Source organism: Polyodon spathula, chromosome 4 (assembly GCF_017654505.1).
Source record: "Polyodon spathula isolate WHYD16114869_AA chromosome 4, ASM1765450v1, whole genome shotgun sequence".
In the NCBI taxonomy this organism is placed as follows: domain Eukaryota; kingdom Metazoa; phylum Chordata; class Actinopteri; order Acipenseriformes; family Polyodontidae; genus Polyodon; species Polyodon spathula.
The window spans coordinates 95080893-95103572 of record NC_054537.1 but is presented as its reverse complement, the minus strand read 5'-3'; the positions used below and the strand labels follow the sequence as shown (position 1 = coordinate 95103572).

The 22680-nt window shown below is 41.4% G+C and overlaps 1 protein-coding gene across 37 annotated transcripts in view; it reads right to left on the bottom strand.

Annotated features, from left to right (window-relative positions):
- LOC121315174 (focal adhesion kinase 1) overlaps positions 1-22680 on the bottom strand; it is a 185298-nt gene that overhangs the window by 88172 nt on the left and 74446 nt on the right. For 36 of the 37 annotated variants that reach the window (XM_041249201.1, XM_041249200.1, XM_041249187.1 and 33 more), the window contains 2 exons: positions 18254-18480; positions 14726-14892 (listed from right to left, as the gene is read on the bottom strand). In XM_041249201.1, the coding sequence (XP_041105135.1) occupies positions 14726-14892; positions 18254-18448 (362 nt within the window). In that variant the 5' untranslated portion in view covers positions 18449-18480. Of the gene's footprint in view, positions 1-14725; positions 14893-18253; positions 18481-21692; positions 21908-22680 lie in introns of those variants that run through there. The other variant, XM_041249185.1, reaches the window with a different exon arrangement.

Sequence of the window (22680 nt, the reverse complement as noted above, 5' to 3'; positions counted from 1 at the left end):
CTACTGTGCTATAAATCCCCTGAACTCAGACATGTCATTTCTTTTCGGAGACAACTGTACATGCTTCTTGACCCGAATAAATAATTACATATTGTGTTCAGATTTCGAGAGGATGTCAGTGATTATGTAGTTTTTGCAACCTCTGGATTAATTAAGTGCTTTGTTTGTGGTCGAGAGGGACACATTTCAAAGAATTGTAAGCAGTCCTGGAGGAGACAAGTGATGAGTGAAAATGAAGCAGTAGAATTCCAGCAAGTCAAGAAGGCCCATTGGGTGACAGGGACAGAGTAGACAGTAATATGCACTATGAGGCTGGGGTGGAGAGCGGAGAGCCTGTAAACGAGACAGCACGGGAGATCAGTGTTGGGGAGCTGGAAGGCATGGCCACTAAAGAACAGCTAGAAGGTGAAAATATTATAAATAATCAAGAATTACAAACAAAAATGGTTGAAATTGACAAGAGAAGAGCAGGTTAATGAAAAACAGGCTGGTAAACAAAGGGAGAGGTAGCTGCTGTGTCAGGGGAAATATGGAAAGAGTGAATGTAGAAACTAGATTTAAATCCCTAAAAGATACAGTCAAAAAATAAAGACTCAACAAGCCTGGCGAAACTAAGCCTTCTTACAGAAAGAAGCACTGCCATTCCTAAGGACACAGAGAAAGTTGATGCTGGTAAAAGTGTAACAGGTCAGTCTATACCAATGAGTGCAGAGGTGAGCATAGCTGAAGACAGTAATGACAGTGAAGAGGGAAGTAGTGATGCTGCCTCGTCCTTTAGCTGTGAGCTATCCGCTAGTCAGTTACTGAGAGGGCGCTATAGTGCTCAAAGCATTTCAGAGTTTTTAGAGGTTATTAAGGGTAAATGAGGGATTAGTGTAAGTAAAGTTCGCAGTTCCCTTAAACAAAATACAAATGTATAAGCTTAGCATTCTTTCTTTCCATTTTCCCAATTACTTTCATTTTCTGTTTGCTTTTCTCTCTACTCCTAATATGCAGAATATTAAGTTGGGCACTTTGATTATGAATGGAGGTAGAGATGTGGTAAAGAGGACATGGGCTTTGATTACTTGCTTCAAAAACAAATGAGTGTAGCTTCCCTACAGGAAACGCACACTAATGATAATAATCAGACAGACTGGGTCAGTGAGTGGGAGGGGACAGCATTTCTCAGCTAATTTTAGTGCAATAGCAGCCATTTTATTTGCAAAAAAAATTGAGTACAGATTCTTTTAAAGTTACAGAAGTAATGAGAGGACGATTAGCGGTTCAAGTATTTATGACGACAGAGAGATGGTGTTTTCTTTTTTAAACCCTGAGTGGTACTGGCTCAGTCTGTCTGAGGAGTCTGTTCTGTTGGGTGGGGATTTCAACTACACTGAAAATGAGCAATTGGGACCAGCCCAGCTGAGTCAGGGATCTGCTCACTGTTTAATACTACATGAACTGCAGGATACGGAGGAATCTACACCCTACTGACAGACAGTACACATGTGCAAAAGGGTCTCCTGGTCTGGTGTCTTTGGCCAGATTAGATTTTATAGTTTTAAACTCCAGGTAAATTTAGACATACATTGTTCTATTTATCCAGTTGGTTTTTCAGATCATAGTACGGTTAATCTGAACATTATTATTCCCTCACCAAGAGTGTATATATCATACTGGCATTTTAACACAAAACTGTTACAACTTCCTGCACACTTTTGTGGAATGGGCAAAAACATGCCTTTTCTTCACTGAGGCAGTGGTGGGATGTGGCAAAAGTGCAGGAGAAGCTGCTTTGTCAACAGTACACTGAACACATTAGACAATGTACTGCTATAGTCACGAGAGAGCTAGAAGAGGCCACCACTCAGCTACACAGAACACTGCCATAGTCATTCGAGAGAGTTGGAGGAGGACATCCCTGAGCTATACACAGCACTGCTATAGTCATGAGAGCTGGAGGAGGATATCACTGAGCTATACACAGCACTGCTATAGTCACGAGAGAGAGCTGGAGGAGGATATAACTGAGCTATACACAGCACTGCTATAGTAATGAGAGAGAGCTGGAGGAGGATATCACTGAGCTATACACAGCACTGCTATAGTCATGAGAGCTGGAGGAGGATATCACTGAGCTATACACAGCACTGCTATAGTCATGAGAGCTGGAGGAGGACATCGCTGAGCTATGCACAGCACTGCTATAGTCACAAGAGAGAGCTGGAGGAGGATATAACTGAGCTATACACAGCACTGCTATAGTCACGAGAGAGAGCTGGAGGAGGATATCGCTGAGCTATACACAGCACTGCTATAGTCATGAGAGAGAGCTGGAGGAGGATATCACTGAGCTATACACAGCACTGCTATAGTCACGAGAGAGAGCTGGAGGAGGATATCGCTGAACTACACAGAACACTGCTATAGTCATGAGAGAGAGCTGGAGGAGGATATCACTGAGCTATACACAGCACTGCTATAGTCATGAGAGAGAGCTGGAGGAGGATATCACTGAGCTATACACAGCACTGCTATAGTCATGAGAGAGAGGATATCACTGGAGGAGGACATCCCTGAGCTATACACAGCACTGCTATAGTCACTGCTATAGTCATGAGAGAGAGCTGGAGGAGGACATCCCTGAGCTATACACAGCACTGCTATAGTCACGAGAGAGCTGGAGGAGGATATCACTGAGCTATACACAGCACTGCTATAGTCATGAGAGAGGTGGAGGAGGACATCCCTGAGCTATACACAGCACTGCTATAGTCACGAGAGAGAGCTGGAGGAGGACATCCCTGAGCTATACACAGCACTGCCATAGTCACGAGAGAGAGCTGGAGGAGGACATCACTGAGCTATACACAGCACTGCCATAGTCATGAGAGAGAGCTGGAGGAGGACATCACTGAGCTACACAGAACACTGCCATAGTCATGAGAGCTGGAGGAGGACATCGCTAAGCTATACATAGCACTGCTATAGTCACGAGAGAGAGCTGGAGGAGGACATCACTGAGCTATACACAGCACTGCCATAGTCACGAGAGAGAGCTGGAGGAGGACATCACTGAGATACACAGAACACTGCAGTCTGACTACGAAAACAAGCTGTATGAAAGCTTGAAAACCAAAAATAAAAGGCAGTGTATGCTGAGCCATTGTCTAAAGACCCCAACTGGGCAGGAGCTGAGGGAGCCCGAGGTGATCCGGAGGCATGCTGTGGCTTTCTACTTGGAGGCTGTAGAGGATTAGGGTTAGGTCTTGAGGGAGAAGAAGTAACTTTCCATGAGCTCATTGAGGCTCTAAAGGGACTCAATAACAGAAAAGCGCTAGGCATTGATGGACTGCCAGTTGAGTTCTTTAAGGCGCTTTGGTCTCATGTGGTGGGAGACCTTTTTGAAGTCTTCAAGGAAATTATACAGCACAAACAGCTGCCTTTGAGCTGCAGACGTGCAGCGTTGACTTTGTTGCCAAAAACAGACGTATTTAAGTGGCGAATTGGTGTCCTGTAAGCCTCCTTTACACGATTATAAAATCCTGTCTAAAATCCTGTCATTGGCCAACTGCCTGAGACGTGTCATGGACCTTATTGTGCACCCACATCAATCATATGGTGTACCTTTGATAATGTGTTTTTAATTGGGGATCTAATAGCAGCCTCCAAGCTTGTTTGTTTTACAGCTGGTCTTAATTTCCTTAGTCAGGAAAAAAACTTTTGACAGGATGGATCACAAATATTTATTTAATGTTTTTTAGAGAATTTGGTTTTAGCCCCAATTTTGTGGAGAACATTCAGTTGCTCAACAATAATGTGTTCAGTGTACTGAAGGTAAATGGTGTGTTGAGCTCTCCTTTCCCACTGCAGACAGGGATCCGCCAAGGGTGCTCGCTGTCTGTGATGTTATATTCCCTCTCCATTGAGCCCTTTATTGAGAAACTCAGGCAGCTCCTACATGGCCCCTCTGTTCCAAATATCCCAAATCAGTCATTCGAAGTGGTGGTTGATGCAGATGACATAGCAATGAGATAGTCAGGATATTAAGGTTTTGAGAAACTGACAGAATATTTTTGAGAAAGTGTTATCTGCTCATGTCAATTGGGCTAATAGCAACGCTTTTTTGATGGGGGATTGGGAGGATACTAGACAGATAGATTTACCAGGGGTCTGTAGTGGAACCAGAGGGTGTTTCGGCATCTCCGAGTGTTCCTCGGAGGGGTGGGTACAGCATTAGAGAACTTGGAGGGAATGCTAGATCAGATGAAGGGAAGATTGCAGAGTTGGAGGTGGCTTTTGTTAAAACTGTTCTATATAGAGGCAGAGTTTTAATAATTCATAATTTGGTTGCTTCAATGCTCTGGCATGTGTGTTGACCCCGTAACCTGGGATGGGCTGCACTGGGTGAAGCAGAGTGTGCTCTACTTACCATTAGAGGAAGGGGGGCAGGGCCTGATTGATCTCACTAGTAGGATGGCTGTTTTTAGACTGCAGACTCTACAACAGTTACTGTACACTCCTGGCCCTCTGCCATGGAGGGACACTGCTTTTGCTTTCTTTCACGGGTTAGGAGGGCTAAATGAATGTTAAATGTTAATGAACACCAGCAGTCTGGTCTCATCCTGTTTATCTGCATTTTATCGAGGCAGTGAGGAGGGTTGAGTCGGTAGGGCTGTATTGGCTCTTAGAGGTGCTCTTATTCACAGTCCTTCCTATATGTCCACTTCTAAGTCTAACAGGTTTTTTTTGTTGGTTAACATGGGGGTTACTAAGATTGGTCATTAATAGATCTGGAAAACGGGACACTTGAAGAGTGCAGACTCTCTGGCCTCTGAGCCTCTGATCAGTGCGCTTTATCAGTGTTTTTAATGCAGCTTCGAGCAGTGTTAGCAGGGGCAGGTTTGGGGGTCCTGAGTGAGCTTTTTTCTGGGACTGTAGACCAATGTTGTGATCAACCAAGGTATCTTCTGTGGTTTAGGACTCTCTGGAGCTTTCATTTCTTCAGAGAGAAAGGACTTGTACAGGCTTTGTGTTAAAGTCATCAACTACAAAGCCCTCAGGGAGTTGCCGGACACACAATAGAGGGAGTGGATGGGTGTAGAGGAGGCTACAGTTCCAGATTGGAGGGCACTGTACAAGCCACCACTTTAAAAATAAATAAATAAAAATCGGGGATTTACAATAGAGAAGCTACAACCCATCATAGCAAGAAACTTCTTTAGGGCGATTATTAAGCCAGAAGACGTGCCTCTACTGTTTGCAGACCGAGACTGTGTCTCATTGTTTTATGTACTCTCCCAGACTACAGCCACTGTTTGGGTTTCTGGTAGATATGTTTAGGGGCCTTGAAGTACATTTTTGTGAAACTCTTGTTTTTATTTTTGGAGTGAAGTAAAGAATACTGGCAAATTTTTTAGTGGAGCAAGCCAAACTAGCAATTATTAAAAGCAGAAAAAATAAAGTGACTGATGTGCCAACAGGGGATGTGACTGCTGTATTCAAAGTGATTGTGACATCCAGACTCAAGATGGTGTTTGCTTACTATAAACTCACCCATCAGACTGAAGTGTTACAGGAGGTGTGGGGAACAGTGGTGTGCTCTGTGGTGGAGGGCGCGCTGAGGGAGGATAGTAGATACCATTTTTAGGATATCTTTTTTGAAGGACCTACACTGTCTTTCGATTTTCTAATTTATGCATTTATTTAATGAATAAAAAAGTAACGTTTTAATTTGATAGTGAAATGCAATGTTATATATGAGCACTGAACAAAACCGAATAATAAAGGTTACTTTAAAATCTATCTATCTATCTAACTTATCTAACTTTGGACAGACCTAGATGCTGGCAGCTCAGTTGAAATTTCTCAGCTTCAGTACTGTAAGCTGTAGAAAGGTGTGGTGAGGTCACGAAGCCTTGTGTCAAGTCATTTCATGAAATAGAAGAAAGCCGATGGCTACTCATAGATGGAACCTGATCTTCAGCCCACAGTTTTAGATAAGCATGCAGTTCAGAAAGCTTAGATTTAAACAAATACCGAAGTTCCTTTTTTGTGCTCCTAGCATTGATGCTAAACACTTTTTACAGACAGTCAATGGGGAAAATATTTCAAATAGATACTGAAGCCTTTGATCATGAAAGTACAATCCTGTTGCTGCACGCAGTCATGCTATGTGCATCTTCTATATTTTGTAAAAAAATAATGAAAATGCTTAATTCTTCAATTCCCATACAGCCACCAGTCTGCACTCCTTGAAATCTTTTGCAGTTGTTTAATTAGCATATTTTCTTTTTGACAGGCCTAACACATGTTTTTAAATGTACTGCCCTGTATGGTTATCACTTACTTATCACTGGTGAACCGAATCCGAATCCTATATCCGCCCAGATGCACATCCATTTGAATACATCTCTCCCAATTTGTGCAGTTCTTTAAATAAAAGACACGAATCCGGTACTGAATGTAACTCTTGTATTTAATAACAAGAACACGTTTGATGAACTCTGCCGCAGCTCTCAGCTCCCTAATTACTGGTGTTGCACGCACTGAACACGCCACTCATACCTCCGTGTGCAACAGCACATCACACTTTTCATGGAGTAAAGTTATGCAGTAAACCTGTCATATATAGGAACAGCAAACTGTTGTAGACTTTTGTGCTTTGTTGCTTTGTCTGTCAAAAGTGTTCTAGAGATCCTACTGAGAGAAAAATAAATAAATCGGTGCACAGAAATATATCTTTTTTAATAACTTTACTGGGAGCGTAACCACCTCCTAGGTCCAGGCAGGAAGCTCTATAAAAACTATTTTTATATGATTCGGAATGACAGTAAATCAAAAGATGAAGCATTCTGTTAATAATAATGAACCGTTGTATTGTATGTCTACCTATACCCTACACTTTATTTACACTGACACATGTTTGAGGTCCTTGCTAGAGCCTTTCCTGTTAATCAGATGCCCTGCTATTGTATTGCTGGCTCAGTCAGCATGTGTTATAGACGTGCATACAGTAAATAGCCTTGATCATGCTGTTTTGATAGACAAAATAGCAGACTTTAAACACATGGTAATTTATGGTCACTGAAGTTCACACAAAGACACTGACTGAACAGTCAGTTCTTTTGTGACATTCTATTTTGAAATACTGATTTCACCACAGTACTTGAACTGGGCCTGTTTCCAGAACCAAAAGCAACTCCTATTTGCCAATGCTAAATAATGGCCTGCTGCATTCCTAATACACGGCTCCTGCTCTCCCAGTAAAGACTGAATGATTTACACCCAAACAGTGTGCATCACGTCTTTGGGATTATTCAAAGCACTTCTGTCAACTATTCCCCTGTGCTCCCACCCCCCCACCGACTGAGAATATCAATGAAGAGAGGGAACGCTGAAAAGACACTGAATTATGTTTAAAACCTGATCCTGACAGCTGCATTATCACCCTGTTCCATTCATCTAAAAAACCCTTGCACGGTATAACCAGACGCTGGCGGCGCTACAGTAATACTCGCATACATTTCAAAGAGTAAATGATTATCCTTCTAGAAAACTACTTGAGTAAAAGTACAAAAGTATCACATCTTAAAAGTACTCAAGTAGTAGTAAAAAGCATCCGCCCTTAAACCCATTGAAATCCACCTTGAAAAAAAAACCCAGACATTTAGCTGGCTGTACAAATATGCACTCAAATCCCATAAAAAAATGTTTTAAAAAGTTATCGATAACAAACACTTCACAAAACAGGGTACAAACAGCTGCATATAAGAAGGAGATTTTAATAAAATACGGTCCTGTATTAAATTGTAATTCACACCACAACTGGAAGTAGTCTACAGGGTCCACCGCTTGGATTAAACCAAAGAGCCTGAACAGACCGTGGATGTTTACTGAGAAAACCGCATTATTAATGGAACACTGAGGTAAACGCTCAGCAACAAAAAACTAGTTCTTCATAAAATCAGGGCTTTTAGAAGTCCTGAACTATTTAACCCTATTTCTATTTAAACTATTAGAAAAACATTTTTTTTATTTTGTTTAACATACCCATATTCTAATAACATTTGAGCCCTCAGGAGCCTTCTCGCCTTTGGCGCAGGCATGTAACTGCACAAAGCGGGCATTACCACACGATTAGCCCGCTCCTTCAGGCTCAAATGCTTAATTTAAATCTCAAATCAGGAATTTAAATTTCAGTCACAACCTTTATCCATAAATAAAACACAATTCATGAAACAATTCTAGGATCAAATGTAAAAAATGTGAAATCCTGTTTAGAAACTGCTTGTAGATTCCTGTTAGTCTTCTAAACTACTAATGCATCCTCCACAGCTAAACATTGTGTTTGTTGATTGGTTATTTTAAAAATCAAAACAGTCTCTGGTTGGGCATCAACATACCATGTCATCGTCAAAGCAAGCAGACACTGTGCATACAGCTCTGCTTTACCCTATCAGAATCCTGGCCTGCGCAAGAGTCACTGTGCTGAAAGAACGAGTAACGAGATGCTTCTGGGAAATGTAGTGGAGTAAAAAGTACACTATTTTCTAAACAAACGTACTTGAGTAAATGTACAGGTATCCCAAAAATAAAGTGCTTTAGTAAAGTGCAGATCCCGAAAACAGATACTTAAGTAGTGTAACGAAGTATTTCTACTTAGTTACTTTCCACCCCTGTGTATAGCTGGATCAACACTGGCAGAGCAGCAGAAGTATCTTTCTCCCCACATCCAAGAGCAAAGCATGCAAAGCATGAAACACAGATTGACAGGAGGGGCACAACACTTGCTTGAGCAGAATAAGTCAGACAGCTTTGATAATAGCATAAACACAATAGGAGGCCGCTAAATAAACACTAACAAACAGTGGAACAAAATGTGTACAGGATGATTTAAGACAACAGCACTTTGTTATATTCTGAAAGTGCAGGGTATCTTTCTTTTGTAAGTTTTTTTTTTTTTTAATAACTATCAATGCAGCATACTTTATAAAAAGTTTTCTTTAACTTCAAATGCAGCCTTTTAACAATTTCTATCAATGTTTATTTTTATTTATTATTATTATTATTATTGTTATTATTATTATTATTATTAATATAGCCGTCTACGTTCTACACTTTCTTGCGCATTTGACATTTGTGCCATTGCTCCCTTGTCAGTATAACTTTATAGTATAACCCCTTTACTACTGGCCAATGTTTGATTCTGTTTGGTTGGAAGCAATCTCCCCATCTAAATGTGGAATCTAATGCAATATCTGAAATGAGAGAACATAAATAAAACACACTCCAACTACTGCATAGACATTTCACCAAACCCCAAATCAGACCAAGCTCCCTTCCTTTCCTTGACTTCCCCTGATCACATATCATCTCTTCTCTCATTAGTTCTCAGCTCTCTCTTCCTCCCTCCCTCCCTCAAATATCTTACTCACTGAAATATCCCTGCAAGGTGTGTGACTCTACAACATCCAGCTCGAGACTGCAAGGCAATACTGCTGAAGGAAGGCAGAGTTAAAAAACAAACAAAAAAACAGACAACGGCTGAACAAACAGTTTGCTGACAAATTTGAAAACTGATCAAGAAACATCTTGAAAAAAGTGGTTACTCAGGCAGAGAAAGAAATAACTCTGAATCATAAACATTTTTTTAAAAATACAAATGTAAAATTTGTGATTTAAATATTGTACATTCATTCTAAGCTCTTTTATAAGGTTATTTATTTTACTCCTTTATAGTTTATAAGTTTTCAGTATGAAAGGTGACACACTGTCAAATATATATAATTAGAGGTCAGCATGGGTAGAAAACCCAGAACTGGGTACCAGCTGTGAAAAATATCCGGGTACCGGGATCTTTATCAGGTAATGATTAAAAATAAATAAATAAATAAAAATCACATATATTAATGTTTTAAGTGCATTATACCTATTTAAATACTATATAGCACATATACATTTAGTCCCTTCAGATCTGTAGACTTGTGTAACCTTTTTCAGTACTGGAGACATGAAAATAATAATAATAATAATAATAATAATAATAATAATAATAATAATAATAATCTCAGTTTGAACACAGTTATGTTAACTGCGCTTCATACTGCAGCATTCTTTGTGACATCTATTGTCCATATTCCGCTGCTGTTGTTTTAAAACATGGCATCCAAGGAAATATTTCATTCAAAAGGAGGAAGCAAAACTGCTTTGCTAAAAAATCTTCAAAACAAACACCCCATCCAACTAGGTGAGGGTGACACATCCGCTTCTCGAAATCGACTTTGGAAACGTAACTTTATTAGAATTATTCTCGTCTGTGTATCAATTTCTGAACTTTAATTAGTTCTGCAGTTACAAAAAAAAAAACTGTCACTGTTCTGTACTTTTAAGAAAACGTTTTCTTTTTTTCAGATTTGGCTTCAAGAAGCTGGTGGTTGAGCAGAGGCCTTGTGGGAAAGAGAGATCAGCCGCAATTATAAATGCAGAGAGGAGGCTGGAGTCTTGTTGGAGCGGTTCCAGGACCAGGATGATGACTTGGAGGCAACACCGCAGCTGATCCAGGCTCTCTGCCAGTGGCACAAAAACCGACGGCTGGACTGGACAGAAAAGTACCTGCTGACAACTTGCAGGAGGCATGCCATTTTCTTAAATCACAAATTGGCAGAATCAGCCTTTGAAACACATGAGGAAGACACTATTGAAGAGTGTAATATATCGAGGGGTTATTGTAGGGTGCAGCAAAAAAACAAATAAGTCATAGATAGTTACTCATAAAAAAAAAAAAAAAGATTTATTGAGGCCTCCAAAGTGTATTTTGTAAATAATAATAATCAACAAATGTTTTAAAAAAATTATAAATAAATAAAATAATTCACCAAATTCAAGGAAAATTAAACAAAACTAAAGACACTTTCAAAATAAACATTTTAAACACAATCACCGGTCTGCTGTTACAGATTACCTAAAGAGTACTCAACTACTCAGACAGCTCTTATCCTTTCTGCCTCCCCCCTGAGACACAGGGCCCCACGGTAAGTTATTTGTATTCTTATTTGTCCTCCCGTAGTGCATTTCTCTGTTTAAATAGTAATTTTACTCAACTCTGTTTAAAATCAACAATAACCATAAGCAAGAGTTTGTTAGTCCTGTTGCTTGTTTACTGTTTGTATCGTGATGGAGTTTGTGTTCTACTCACTCCGTCACATTTCCCTCCCCTTAAGAACTGGTGCAAATACAGGTAGCAGCAACAGCTCCTCCCTTCCCCTCTCCAGTTTAGCAACAGACGGCAGCTCCTCCTCGCTCTCTGGGACAGGGACAGGCGGCAGCTCCTCCTCCTCCCCTGGGACAGGGACAGACGGCAGCTCCTCCTCCCTCTCTGGGACAGGGACAGACGGCAGCTCCTCCTCCCTCTCTGGGACAGGGACAGACGGCAGCTCCTCCTCGCTCTCTGGGACAGGGACAGACGGCAGCTCCTCCTCGCTCTCTGGGACAGGGACAGGCGGCAGCTCCTCCTCGCTCTCTGGGACAGGGACAGGCGGCAGCTCCTCCTCGCTCTCTGGGACAGGGACAGGCGGCAGCTCCTCCTCGCTCTCTGGGACAGGGACAGGCGGCAGCTCCTCCTCGCTCTCTGGGACAGGGACAGGCGGCAGCTCCTCCTCCCTCCCTGGGACAGGGACAGACGGCAGCTCCTCCTCGCTCTCTGGGACAGGGACAGGCGGCAGCTCCTCCTCGCTCTCTGGGACAGGGACAGACGGCAGCTCCTCCTCGCTCTCTGGGACAGGGACAGACGGCAGCTCCTCCTCGCTCTCTGGGACAGGGACAGACGGCAGCTCCTCCTCCCTCTCTGGGACAGGCGTCAGCTCCTCCTCCCTCTCTGCTCTGGGACAGGCGTCAGCTCCTCCTCCCTCTCTGGGACAGGGACAGACGGCAGCTCCTCCTCCCTCTCTGGGACAGGGACAGACGGCAGCTCCTCCTCCCTCTCTGGGACAGGGACAGACGGCACCTCCTCCTCCCTCTCTGGGACAGGGACAGACGGCAGCTCCTCCTCCCTCTCTGGGACAGGGACAGACGGCACCTCCTCCTCCCTCTCTGGGACCGTGACAGACTCAGGCTGTTGAGCGCAGGACTGTAGGCACTGGGGTTGATGGAAAAGGCAGCTTGGCAGGCTATGGTCCCATTTCCGGCAGTGGCCACACCAGTCAGGAGGAACTTCAGTGAAGGTGTGCCATCTATGGTTGTCTTCCCCACGACACACACACCAGCTGGCCTTGTCGCTCAGGTGACACTCACAGGTCCCACTGGTGGATGCAAAGTCCCCGCAGTCCATGTCTGTCAACAAACTTTTCAACAACTACTTTTCTGTCCAGTCCAGCCATCGGTCTTTGTGCCACTAGCAGGGAACCAGTACCAAGTACTGCCACTTCTCAATTTTAAATATTTGAGTCCTGCCACTTCTGAATTTAAAACATTTGAGTAGCATTTTGGCGCTTATCACTGACTACCTGCCTGTTTCTTTTCCAAACTCTCAGCTGCAATTATATGGCTGTCTAGTTGTTACTTTGTTGTCCCAGCAGCAGCTGCAAGATTTACACCACAGCAGAGCAGACTACAACTCCCACAGTGCATTACAAAACAACTGCAACTCCCAGAGTGCACTGCAAAACAGAGCAGGGGAATTTATTTTGAATGGTCCAGGTCAAGTCACGATTACACACAGTACTGATTAGATGAAATGGGCTGGACTGGGAGAGAGAGAAAGAGAGACAGCTGGACAGGATGCCTGAGAGACAGCTGGAAAGGGAGACGCACCTTTTTACACTTGCACACTCAAGTCAAGCCGAGCAAGCCAGAACCAAGCCGAGATGTTTAAATTCATGTATTCACAGTAAATTGTTGATGCTCATAATGCATCAGAGTAGCAAAATGCTACATGTCTAAGAGTTTTGCACAGCAGTGTACACATATATACAGTTGTAGCAAAAGTTTGCATACCCCAATGGCAATTTGTGCTTCTTAGACATTTCTCAAAAATAAATTATAGTAAAAATCATTTGTAGCAGAAGTTTTCCTTTTGTTTATTTATAAGAAATCGATGTCTATAATTATGTATTTCAGCATTTTTTTTTTTTTGCAAAACTCCAAAAATGCTAATTCAAAAGAATTCAAAGCCTTTGATGCTATGATAGTATTGTCTATAAGGCTGTAGAAATTTCAATATGATAAAGCAGAACCTAATCCTAGAAATGCCTAGAAAATGCTGGATTGTAGGTGAACATTCTTAGAGAATATAAAAGGGTTAGGCATAGGGTGATTGCTGTCAATAAGTCAATATGGGAAAAAGTAAAGAGCTATCTAAAGACATTAGGCAGAAAATTACTTATTGTCAAAAAGCTGGAGAAGCATACAAGAACATTTCCAAGTATTTGAGTATCCCAATTTCAACTATTGTTTCTATTATGAAGAAGTCATGGTCCTGTCACAACACTCCCACGGTCTGGAAGAAAGAAGGTTCTTTCACCAAGAACAAGTAGAAGAATTGAGAGGGAGGTTAATAACAATCCCAGATTGACTGGGTTTCCATTTCAACCATAGGTCGAATATTGAACGGTGAAGGTCTCAATGGTCGCAGACCAAGGAAAAGCCACTCTTTTGAAAAATATCACAATTGCTTAAAGTTTGCAAAAAAGCTTTTGAATGATGGATATGAGTTCTGGTCAAAGGTTCTGTGGAGTGATGAAACAAAAATCGAGCTATTTGATCACGTTGATAGTCGTTACAGTTGGAGAAAGTCTGGTGTGGCGTACAAAGAAAAGAACACCATACCTACTGTCAAGCATGGAGGTGGTCATATCCTTCTATGGGGCTGTTTTTCCTCTAATGGCACAGGATATGCAGTTCCAATACATGGTAAAATTGACTCCATTGCATACCAAAAGATACTGGCCAATCATTTGAAACCCTGCGCTACAAAACTTGGTTTAAAGCGCAACTGGACGATCCAACACGACAGCGATCCAAAGCACACATCAAAATCTACTTCAGAATGGTTAAAGAATAAAATCAAGGTTCTGGAATGGCCCAGTCACATTCCCGATCTAACTCTGATTGGGAATCTTTGGTATGAGTTGAAGAAGGCTGTGCACAATAATAGTCCTTGGGAATCTGAATGAACTGAATTGTTTAAAAGAGGTTATTATTGCTAAAGGTTCATTTAATTTAATTGTCCTTGAATACTTTTGAACTACCATTTTTGTATTTTTGCAAAATAATTGCTGAAATAAATAACTGTAGACATCTACCTCTTGTAAGTGTTTTTCTTCATCCACAAAAGCAACACCTTTGCTAGAAAAGATTTTTCCTATAATTATTTGTTTGAGAAATTTCTAGAAATTATAAATTTCCATTGGGGTATGTAAACTTTTGACTACAACTATATATATATATATATATATATATATATATATATATATATATATATATATATATATATATATACACATATACACACACACACACATTATATATATATATATATATATATATATATATATATATATATATATATATATATATATATATATATATATATGAACAAAAATCTCTCGAGTTTGCTTTAATCCAGAGCTACTGTACAACTAATTTCAATTCTGAAAATACAGAAACAAATGTTTTATTCCAGTTAGCCAGCAGTATGAATGGCTTGGCACGCTGTACTAGAAGACCTCACACTGCATGCCCTTACCTCCACTCATCCTGGGGGTGGTTCAGCTCATACGTCTCCCTCACGTGAGACACACCCATGTCTGGATGAAGCCAGTGAGTCTCCTCGGACTGCAGGTGGCTAAGACGCAAGCCATAACAAGACACGCACTTCACCTTATGGATGTCCACTATCTTCTGTATTATGCCCTGTCGATGAAGAAACACAGCGGTTAATTATCTTTATTTAACCTTTTTTTTTTTTAAACTAGCACAGTCCCATTGAGATTAAAATTTATTTAAGGGATACAGTAATAAAATAAATAAATAAACACACACATTCAAATGAATACAACCAATACAAACAAGTCTATAAAGATAACCCAACTTCAATTTAGGTCAGGGCCTAAACATTCACACATGTGTTATTACCAATGTCTGTAGCATTGCTGTTGACCCTTCCAATCCTAAGAAATGAATGTTACCAGTTTCAGACAGAAATCATCTCTAGCTGACTAGTACTGATGGAAACAATGCACATTTTATTAGGGGTCTAAAACAGTAAATTCAACATTTAGCAGGACAGAATGGATTCAGTTGCAGAGAAAAACAAAAGAAAATCTGGTGCGTTCTGGAATTCAGTCTCACTTTTTAAATGCTGTCACTTCACGTAACTGCCCAGTTTAACCATGTTAAACAAAAGAAAACTAGAAAGGAACGGATTCATACAATTACTATACTGATAAAAAGCTGAAACCAGATTTTTTCACGTCCTCCAAAGCCAGTTTGTGTGCGCGCTTTCTTGTCTTTTCTGTCTCAGGTTAACACACGCAGTGCAAAGAAACTGTCGGATTACTGTGGCTTAGCCTGAGAAAGCACGGCAAGAACTGTTTTTGGAACGGCGTTTTATAAATTGACAAATACTTTATTACAGTGCTTTGTTTTGCAACAATTTTCTAATTTTATTTTGTACAGTATTTGTGCACTTTGGTGTTTTAGACACGCTGACGTACCTGGCATTGTTCATTTATAATGCCCCAGTGTTATTAAAGCAAATGCAATGTGTAAAAATTCTCCCTCTGGGACAGGATATTTTTACATACCCGATTGACCGCTGGAACCAATTAAATCTGATGTGACAGCTTCTGTTAATTTGTGCTACATTTCCATAAATGTCCTAAAAGGACTAATTTGGATATCTGAAACATACAGTAATCACAAATATTGAGGGAAATTCACTGTCAGTATGGCCTAACAGTGAAACAAACACATTTGAGAAATACAGAATCAAGCACCGTACAGTAAAGCAAACCTTCATTGAAACTGCAGAAGGGTACAATTTACAAACGAAAGCAGTTCCACGTGTCAGATGTAAATCAGCTAAGTGCTGCATTCCACTCCTATGAGGCTCACAGAGTTAAGGAATCTCATTACCTTTACAGCACCTACACCCTCCTCTAAAAAGTGCCTGTCAGCGATGAATTTGAGCATAATATTGAAAGTGGCAAAAAATTATATGCCTGTAACCTGCTACTGTACGCACTGAGCATCTTGCTAATGAATTCAAGGAAGTTGCGAGTCTCTAACAATACACCCCCTTCACACAAGAAACAAAGTAATAAGTCATCAATCTACGACAACCTTACTTATTTATTGGAACTTCAATGCAGCCTGATTTTATTATGATTACAATGGAAACTGGAAACACAAACCACGATGGCGGCTTCACAATAATACAAAATAAAGTCAAATTTAAACTTCTGACAGATACACAAGTCATCCTGCTACTGATGGCTTACTAGGGGTTGCTGATTCGATACATTGTGCACCTTAATTCTGTAGGGGAGAGAGCACATATAGAAAATGTCATCACCAGATTTATTTATTTATTTATTTATTTAGCCTCTCGAAACAAAAACACATATCCCCTAGGATAGTATGGGAATGCTTTCAGCAGTTAGGGGCGAGCTTCTAATCCTTACTAAGAAGACGACATCAACAGAGGCTGCAGTCAACTACATCTACACATTTACGGAATGTTTAAGTCAATATCTTGCTGAACGTGGCAGCTTTAACAAACTGTATGCCCAGGGGAAGTTGGACGGGAAGTTGGACAGGAAGGCGTACAGTTGGTTCAACACAATAGTGAATGTTTTATATTCAGAGCTTGGAATAGTTTTACCAAATAAACAAATAAAAAGCACAGTGTTCTACAGTGACTATACCCAGTTTTCAGCCACCATTAACAGTCTAAGTATAGACAACAGCTGCCGTTGCAGTCACTTTGCAATGTCGTAACTGAAGTTACTTTGCCATGCAAGCAGAGAGAGCAAAATGTGTTCAGCACAACCTGGCTGGCCTACAATAAACCAGTAATTAAATTATTAAAACTGAACAGCTATAAGCGATTCTTAAACACTTCTCTCTGGCTTGGGCAGCAGCTCTTATAAAGAAAACAAAACAGCTGGAACAAATCACAACAGCATGCCTAGCCTGTACAAGGATGGAAACAAGACTTCTATTGCATAGCAGTTTCATCCATTCAAGATTTTACTGCAGCTAGATTATCTCCAGTATATATGTAACAAGCTCAGGTGTGTCTGATTAGACCAATAGTAAAACCAGCAATGGATCACACTGCTGTGCAGCGGGAGTCTTGTGTCCCTGTCTGCTGTGTGTGGATCACACCGCTGTACAGCGGGAGTCTTGTGCCGCTGTCTGTTGTGTGTGGATCACACTGCTGTGCAGCGGGAGTCTTGTGCCCCTGTCTGTTGTGTGTGGATCACACTGCTGTGCAGCGGGAGTCTTGTGCCCCTGTCTGTTGTGTGTGGATCACACTGCTGTGTAGCAGGAGTCTTGTGTCCCTGTCTGTTGTGTGTGGATCACACTGCTGTGCAGCAGGAGTCTTGTGTCCCTGTCTGTTGTGTGTGGATCACACTGCTGTGCAGCAGGAGTCTTGTGTCCCTGTCTGTTGTGTGTGGATCACACTGCTGTGCAGCAGGAGTCTTGTGTCCCTGTCTGTTGTGTATGGATCACACTGCTGTGCAGCGGGAGTCTTGTGCCCCTGTCTGTTGTGTATGGATCACACTGCTGTGCAGCGGGAGTCTTGTGTCCCTGTCGGGAGTCTTGTGTCCCTGTCTGTTGTGTATGGATCACACTGCTGTGCAGCGGGAGTCTTGCTGCCCAGCTGTCTGTTGTGTATGGATCACACTGCTGTGCAGCGGGAGTCTTGTGCCCCTGTCTGTTGTGTACAGATCACACTGCTGTGCAGCGGGAGTCTTGTGCCCCTGTCTGTTGTGTATGGATCACACTCCTGTGCAGCGGGAGTCTTGTGCCCCTGTCTGTTGTGTGTGGATCACACTGCTGTGCAGCAGGAGTCTTGTGTCCCTGTCTGTTGTGTATGGATCACACTGCTGTGCAGCGGGAGTCTTGTGCCCCTGTCTGTTGTGTATGGATCACACTGCTGTGCAGCGGGAGTCTTGTGCCCCTGTCTGTTGTGTATGGATCACACTGCTGTGCAGCGGGAGTCTTGTGCCCCTGTCTGTTGTGTATGACGCGCAGCAGCGCTCACCCTGACGTCGGTGGCGTCCCCATGGCGAATGTTGCTGGCCCAGTTGCAGGGCTCGTTGCTGCTCTCGAAGTAGTGGAACACCTTGAGGACCCGGTCCAGGGCCCCTGCGGAGCGCTCCATTCCCATGCTCAGCCGGGACTTGGCTCCCGAGCCCAGGGTGTGATTCAGGTTCGGGTCGAGGTAAGCAGCTGCCATGCCTTTGCTGGGTGCTAGGTGTCTGTCATATTCTGCATAGGAAAATAAAATACAAAAAAACCCCAACAATTATATAAATATCTCACATTACATGAGAGAAAGCTTGCAATTCGAGTAATCTTAAAATAAAATACAAAGAATCTAAAACAGGTAAACACTGGGAATGTACTGCACGTGTGATGGTACTGAAACCATGTACTAGACCGTATGAAAACTGCTTGCCTAACAATAGGGAATTTTGTAACCCTGCTAAACAAATACTACTGTAAATAAAACCAAAAAAATATTACATACTGCAACAGTCTACAGCAGGACAAGTTAACTGGACAACATCTAGGCTACATTCAAAGGAGAATCCAAGTTGCACATGCTTTTTCTTTGATTTAGGCTACATCTCTAATGCCCACAGAGCACCCCGATCTATCAGCACCATCTGCCAAGCTTGAAACCCCAAGATGGCTTTGAAACAGCTACACTGCAGCCTGTCGGGCTGCTCTTGTGCAGGTTATGATTAGCTTCTGTTGTGTTGTAGGCATGTGAATGGGTAATTATGCAATGTACAGTAGTCCGTTTAACAGGACTTATTTTGCCAAGAGGTTGGTTTGTCAATGCATCTCAAATACAAAAAAAATGAAATATTAATATTACATGGAGAATCAAACAAAAACACACATATTCAAAAAATGAATAAAAAACATGGACATATGTGGACGTCCATTTGTGAAATCCAGGCTTGAAAAGTATCTAAGCTTTAACCAGGGTCATTGTCGGTTAGTAGTTTAGTTAATCCATCTAGAGTATGCACTTCGTAATAGAGAATTAATCCTCTCTGAGAATCCAACCACACAATACAGTACATTAGTGTTCCTTTGTTGTTTTTAAGCATCTTATAAAAGATAAACAGACTACAGCCCAACAGAAACAAGCAGTGAAAAGAATCCACTGCAAGAGGCTCACTGAATGTCACAGTATAGCCTACATTCTGATTTAATTTTTTCTGTACCTCTTCATGTCATTCTGTTATTTTTCTCCATCATGCAATCAGTTGTCTAACAGGTCAATTCCTGTTTTTCAATTCCAATTCCCAAGGAATTGGAATTAATATTTTAAGAGACAAAATTGTTGTGATTGTTCAATTACTTTCATTTGAAGCCAATTTAATTGACTAATGACTTCACTTTAAGTAATGTGTTGCCATTGTGAGATGCACATCTTAGCAGAATACTGCTATTTGCAATTCTGATGGATGAAATGTTGGAATAGAGTAATAGGGAATGGGAATTGACCCCAGCCCTGGTTGTCTGCATGTTTATCTGCTGTATTGTACAATCTGCTATGCTTTTTATTTTGTATTTAAATGTAGCATTTCCCTTTCCTTTGAGTACAGATGCCATTTAAAGCAACAATAGCTATTCACCGAAGTCTGGTATAACGCACATTTGAAATGATTTAATTACTTCAGCATGCTGTAATGCTCTCTCCACTTCTGTCAACAGGAAATTCCTGTGATTGAGACGCTGATATGTTGCTTTTTCAAGATGCACAATATAGAAAACATTTACCCAGAAAACAAAATTACAGAGTAGAAATAGAAATAGAGTACCACTCACCAACATTTATTTTGAGTACAACCTATGTTTAAAATCAACTTCAGAAAATACTGTATTTGGCGAGGGTGATACGCCTAACACAAGCACTGTTTGCATTACTGTACACGATGCATGAAGGTTCAACCCAGAGCTACTTTGATAAAGTCCAGAAGTGAATGATGCACATCAGAGCAGACACTGTACTATATGCAATGTAGGCTCCTACACTGTAGGACTCCCATACCACAGTAACTCAAATCTGCACCCTTCCCAGGGCTATAGATCATAACACTTGTGCTGATAGTTTCACAGCAACAAAAGTTTAACTGTACCACATACAGTATATTTTACCATCTTCTGTTGTACATAAGTAGAACAGAATGACCAAGGCACCATGAATCAGTTTACAATGGCTTACAGGAATGATAAGGGTCAGTTATTTAATTAATCCAAGATGCAAAAAAAGTCACATTGTACCATTCCATATACCGTTCACTTCGAACTCTGTTCTAAAACAGTATTCTAATTACAGTCATCGCAAGGGTAACAAAAATAAACAACAAGAACAACAACTACTACTGTGCACCTCTCAAGTCCATGCTAGATTTTTAACAAAGCTAAATCTTAAACGGGTTGTAGTAGAAGCAGAGTAAGTGCTGTTTTAATGAGAAGCCTTTTCTGCCTGCCTGCCATTCATCATTGCAGATCAGTGCATCCCTTAACCCTTATTTGTGATGTCACCATCAGTCATATCTTAAAGATTGTCGAAAAACTCCCTGCCTCCTCCTTCAACACAGGCTTATCTGGGGCAGGGGTGGCCGCTAGCCCTGCCTGCTGCCATTAATAATTATTCAATAAGTGTAATTAAATCTATTTTTCATGTGCGGCAGTTAATAATAAAGAAAGAAATGTAAAAACTGCACAGTGGTCTGTGGTGGAGCTGCAGTTTGAACCCAAGACCTCACATCTCCCTGTCCTTGCCTCAAACCACACGACCCCTGGGTTTTCTGGTGCGCTGTGGGCGCTTTTTTTGTATTAATGAATTGTTAATTTTATGACTTTCTCCAATTCAGCCTCATCACTGACATTACCAGAATGGAACACCTGGCTGAGGGGTTAAACATCTCATTTTAACAATGCCTGATAACGTCTCTTGCCGCAAGACAGCGGTGCTACAATAGCATGTTTCTACAGGGCCAGGGTGGGGTCAGGTGGGGTATTGTTACAGTGCTGCTCTAATGGTTAAGAATAAACCAAGACCATCAACCCCAACAATAACCCTGCATTGACGCAATGCAAAAGTGGGAAAAACTTCAACAAAAAAACACACATACACAGTGTAACAGAAAGCTACACATAGCAAACCAAAGAAAATGAACTAAAAAAACATGCAGAGTCCATATTCCTTACTGTGTGAAACCACTTACATTAGGCCTACACAAAATAAAACAAAACGAAACACAAATACACTGCAATACAGATCATCAAAAAAAAGAGAAAAAGAAAAACACGATCAACACATCTAGTTCAAGGTTTTCTAATCAATCATTAGTTTACAACTTATTGGACTGCCATCAAAAAAAAGCAGAGGCTCCCTGTTCCACTGCTGTATTCTCTGTATCATACTCAGCTCTTGCACAGTGTTATGTTCCTACCTTTGAGGAGAAAGGGCCAGCAGGTACACGGTATGCTGGAGTCCCGGGGGGATGGAACGCAGGTCTCTGAAAACAGCATAAGTTTTCAAATATAGAGCGAGATAACAATATATGCAGTCTGCTCTACATCTGTGGTGAAGGTGTTTCAACAAAACAACTGAAAGATCTCTTAGTTCTTTTCCTTGCTAGTCACGTCACATCCTGAATCTCACGTTGATCCCTACTCCCCAAACAGCACAATGAATCACCACAAGCAACAGCTCCAGGGCCTTTGCTCATTCCTGTCTCATGCAACCAGCCTCTCAGGTATTTGGCAATACCTTTCCTGGTTCAAGGAACCATGATTACTAACACACAGTCCTGTAGGCATGTTGTTTGGTTTGAAGTACTGTAAACAAGAATTGTGGGGTGGGGCTATGCAGTATCGTACCTGCCGGGTTGCTAGTTAACCACTAGCTTGCCAAAAACACTGCAAGTACAGTATCAAGCCTAAAAACAAGAACAGCCTGTGTTTTCTTTGAAATCTGCTTTATTTTTTTGTCGATGAGAAAAGAGAGTTAGCCTTTTAATACTGTTCCCAGCTGTTTCAAGCAAATGGGATGTGAATGCCTGTAACACACAGTAGACTGATGCACTTGCGCCAGCATCTCTAGTCTGGGGGTCACACTTCAGTTTGAAATGGCTGTGATCATACAAGGCTGTTTGCTTTGCTGCACTATGCCTGTTCATTTTCCTGACAGAAAATCACAGGCAGCAGCAGAACACCCTCGACACCATGTTAGCGCAAAACTGTTCACCTTGCATAGAACTACAGCAGCCAGCACGCCAGGTCAAACAAAGAGAATCTGTCAGACTGGAAGAGTTTTGCTGCTCACTACATGGAAGTGTCCAGTGTCTTTTTAAAAAGAAATATACACACCGCCTTTATACACACCACTTTAATGAGCAAGCATTCAATTTCACAATAAGCCAAATTTTAAATATTTAA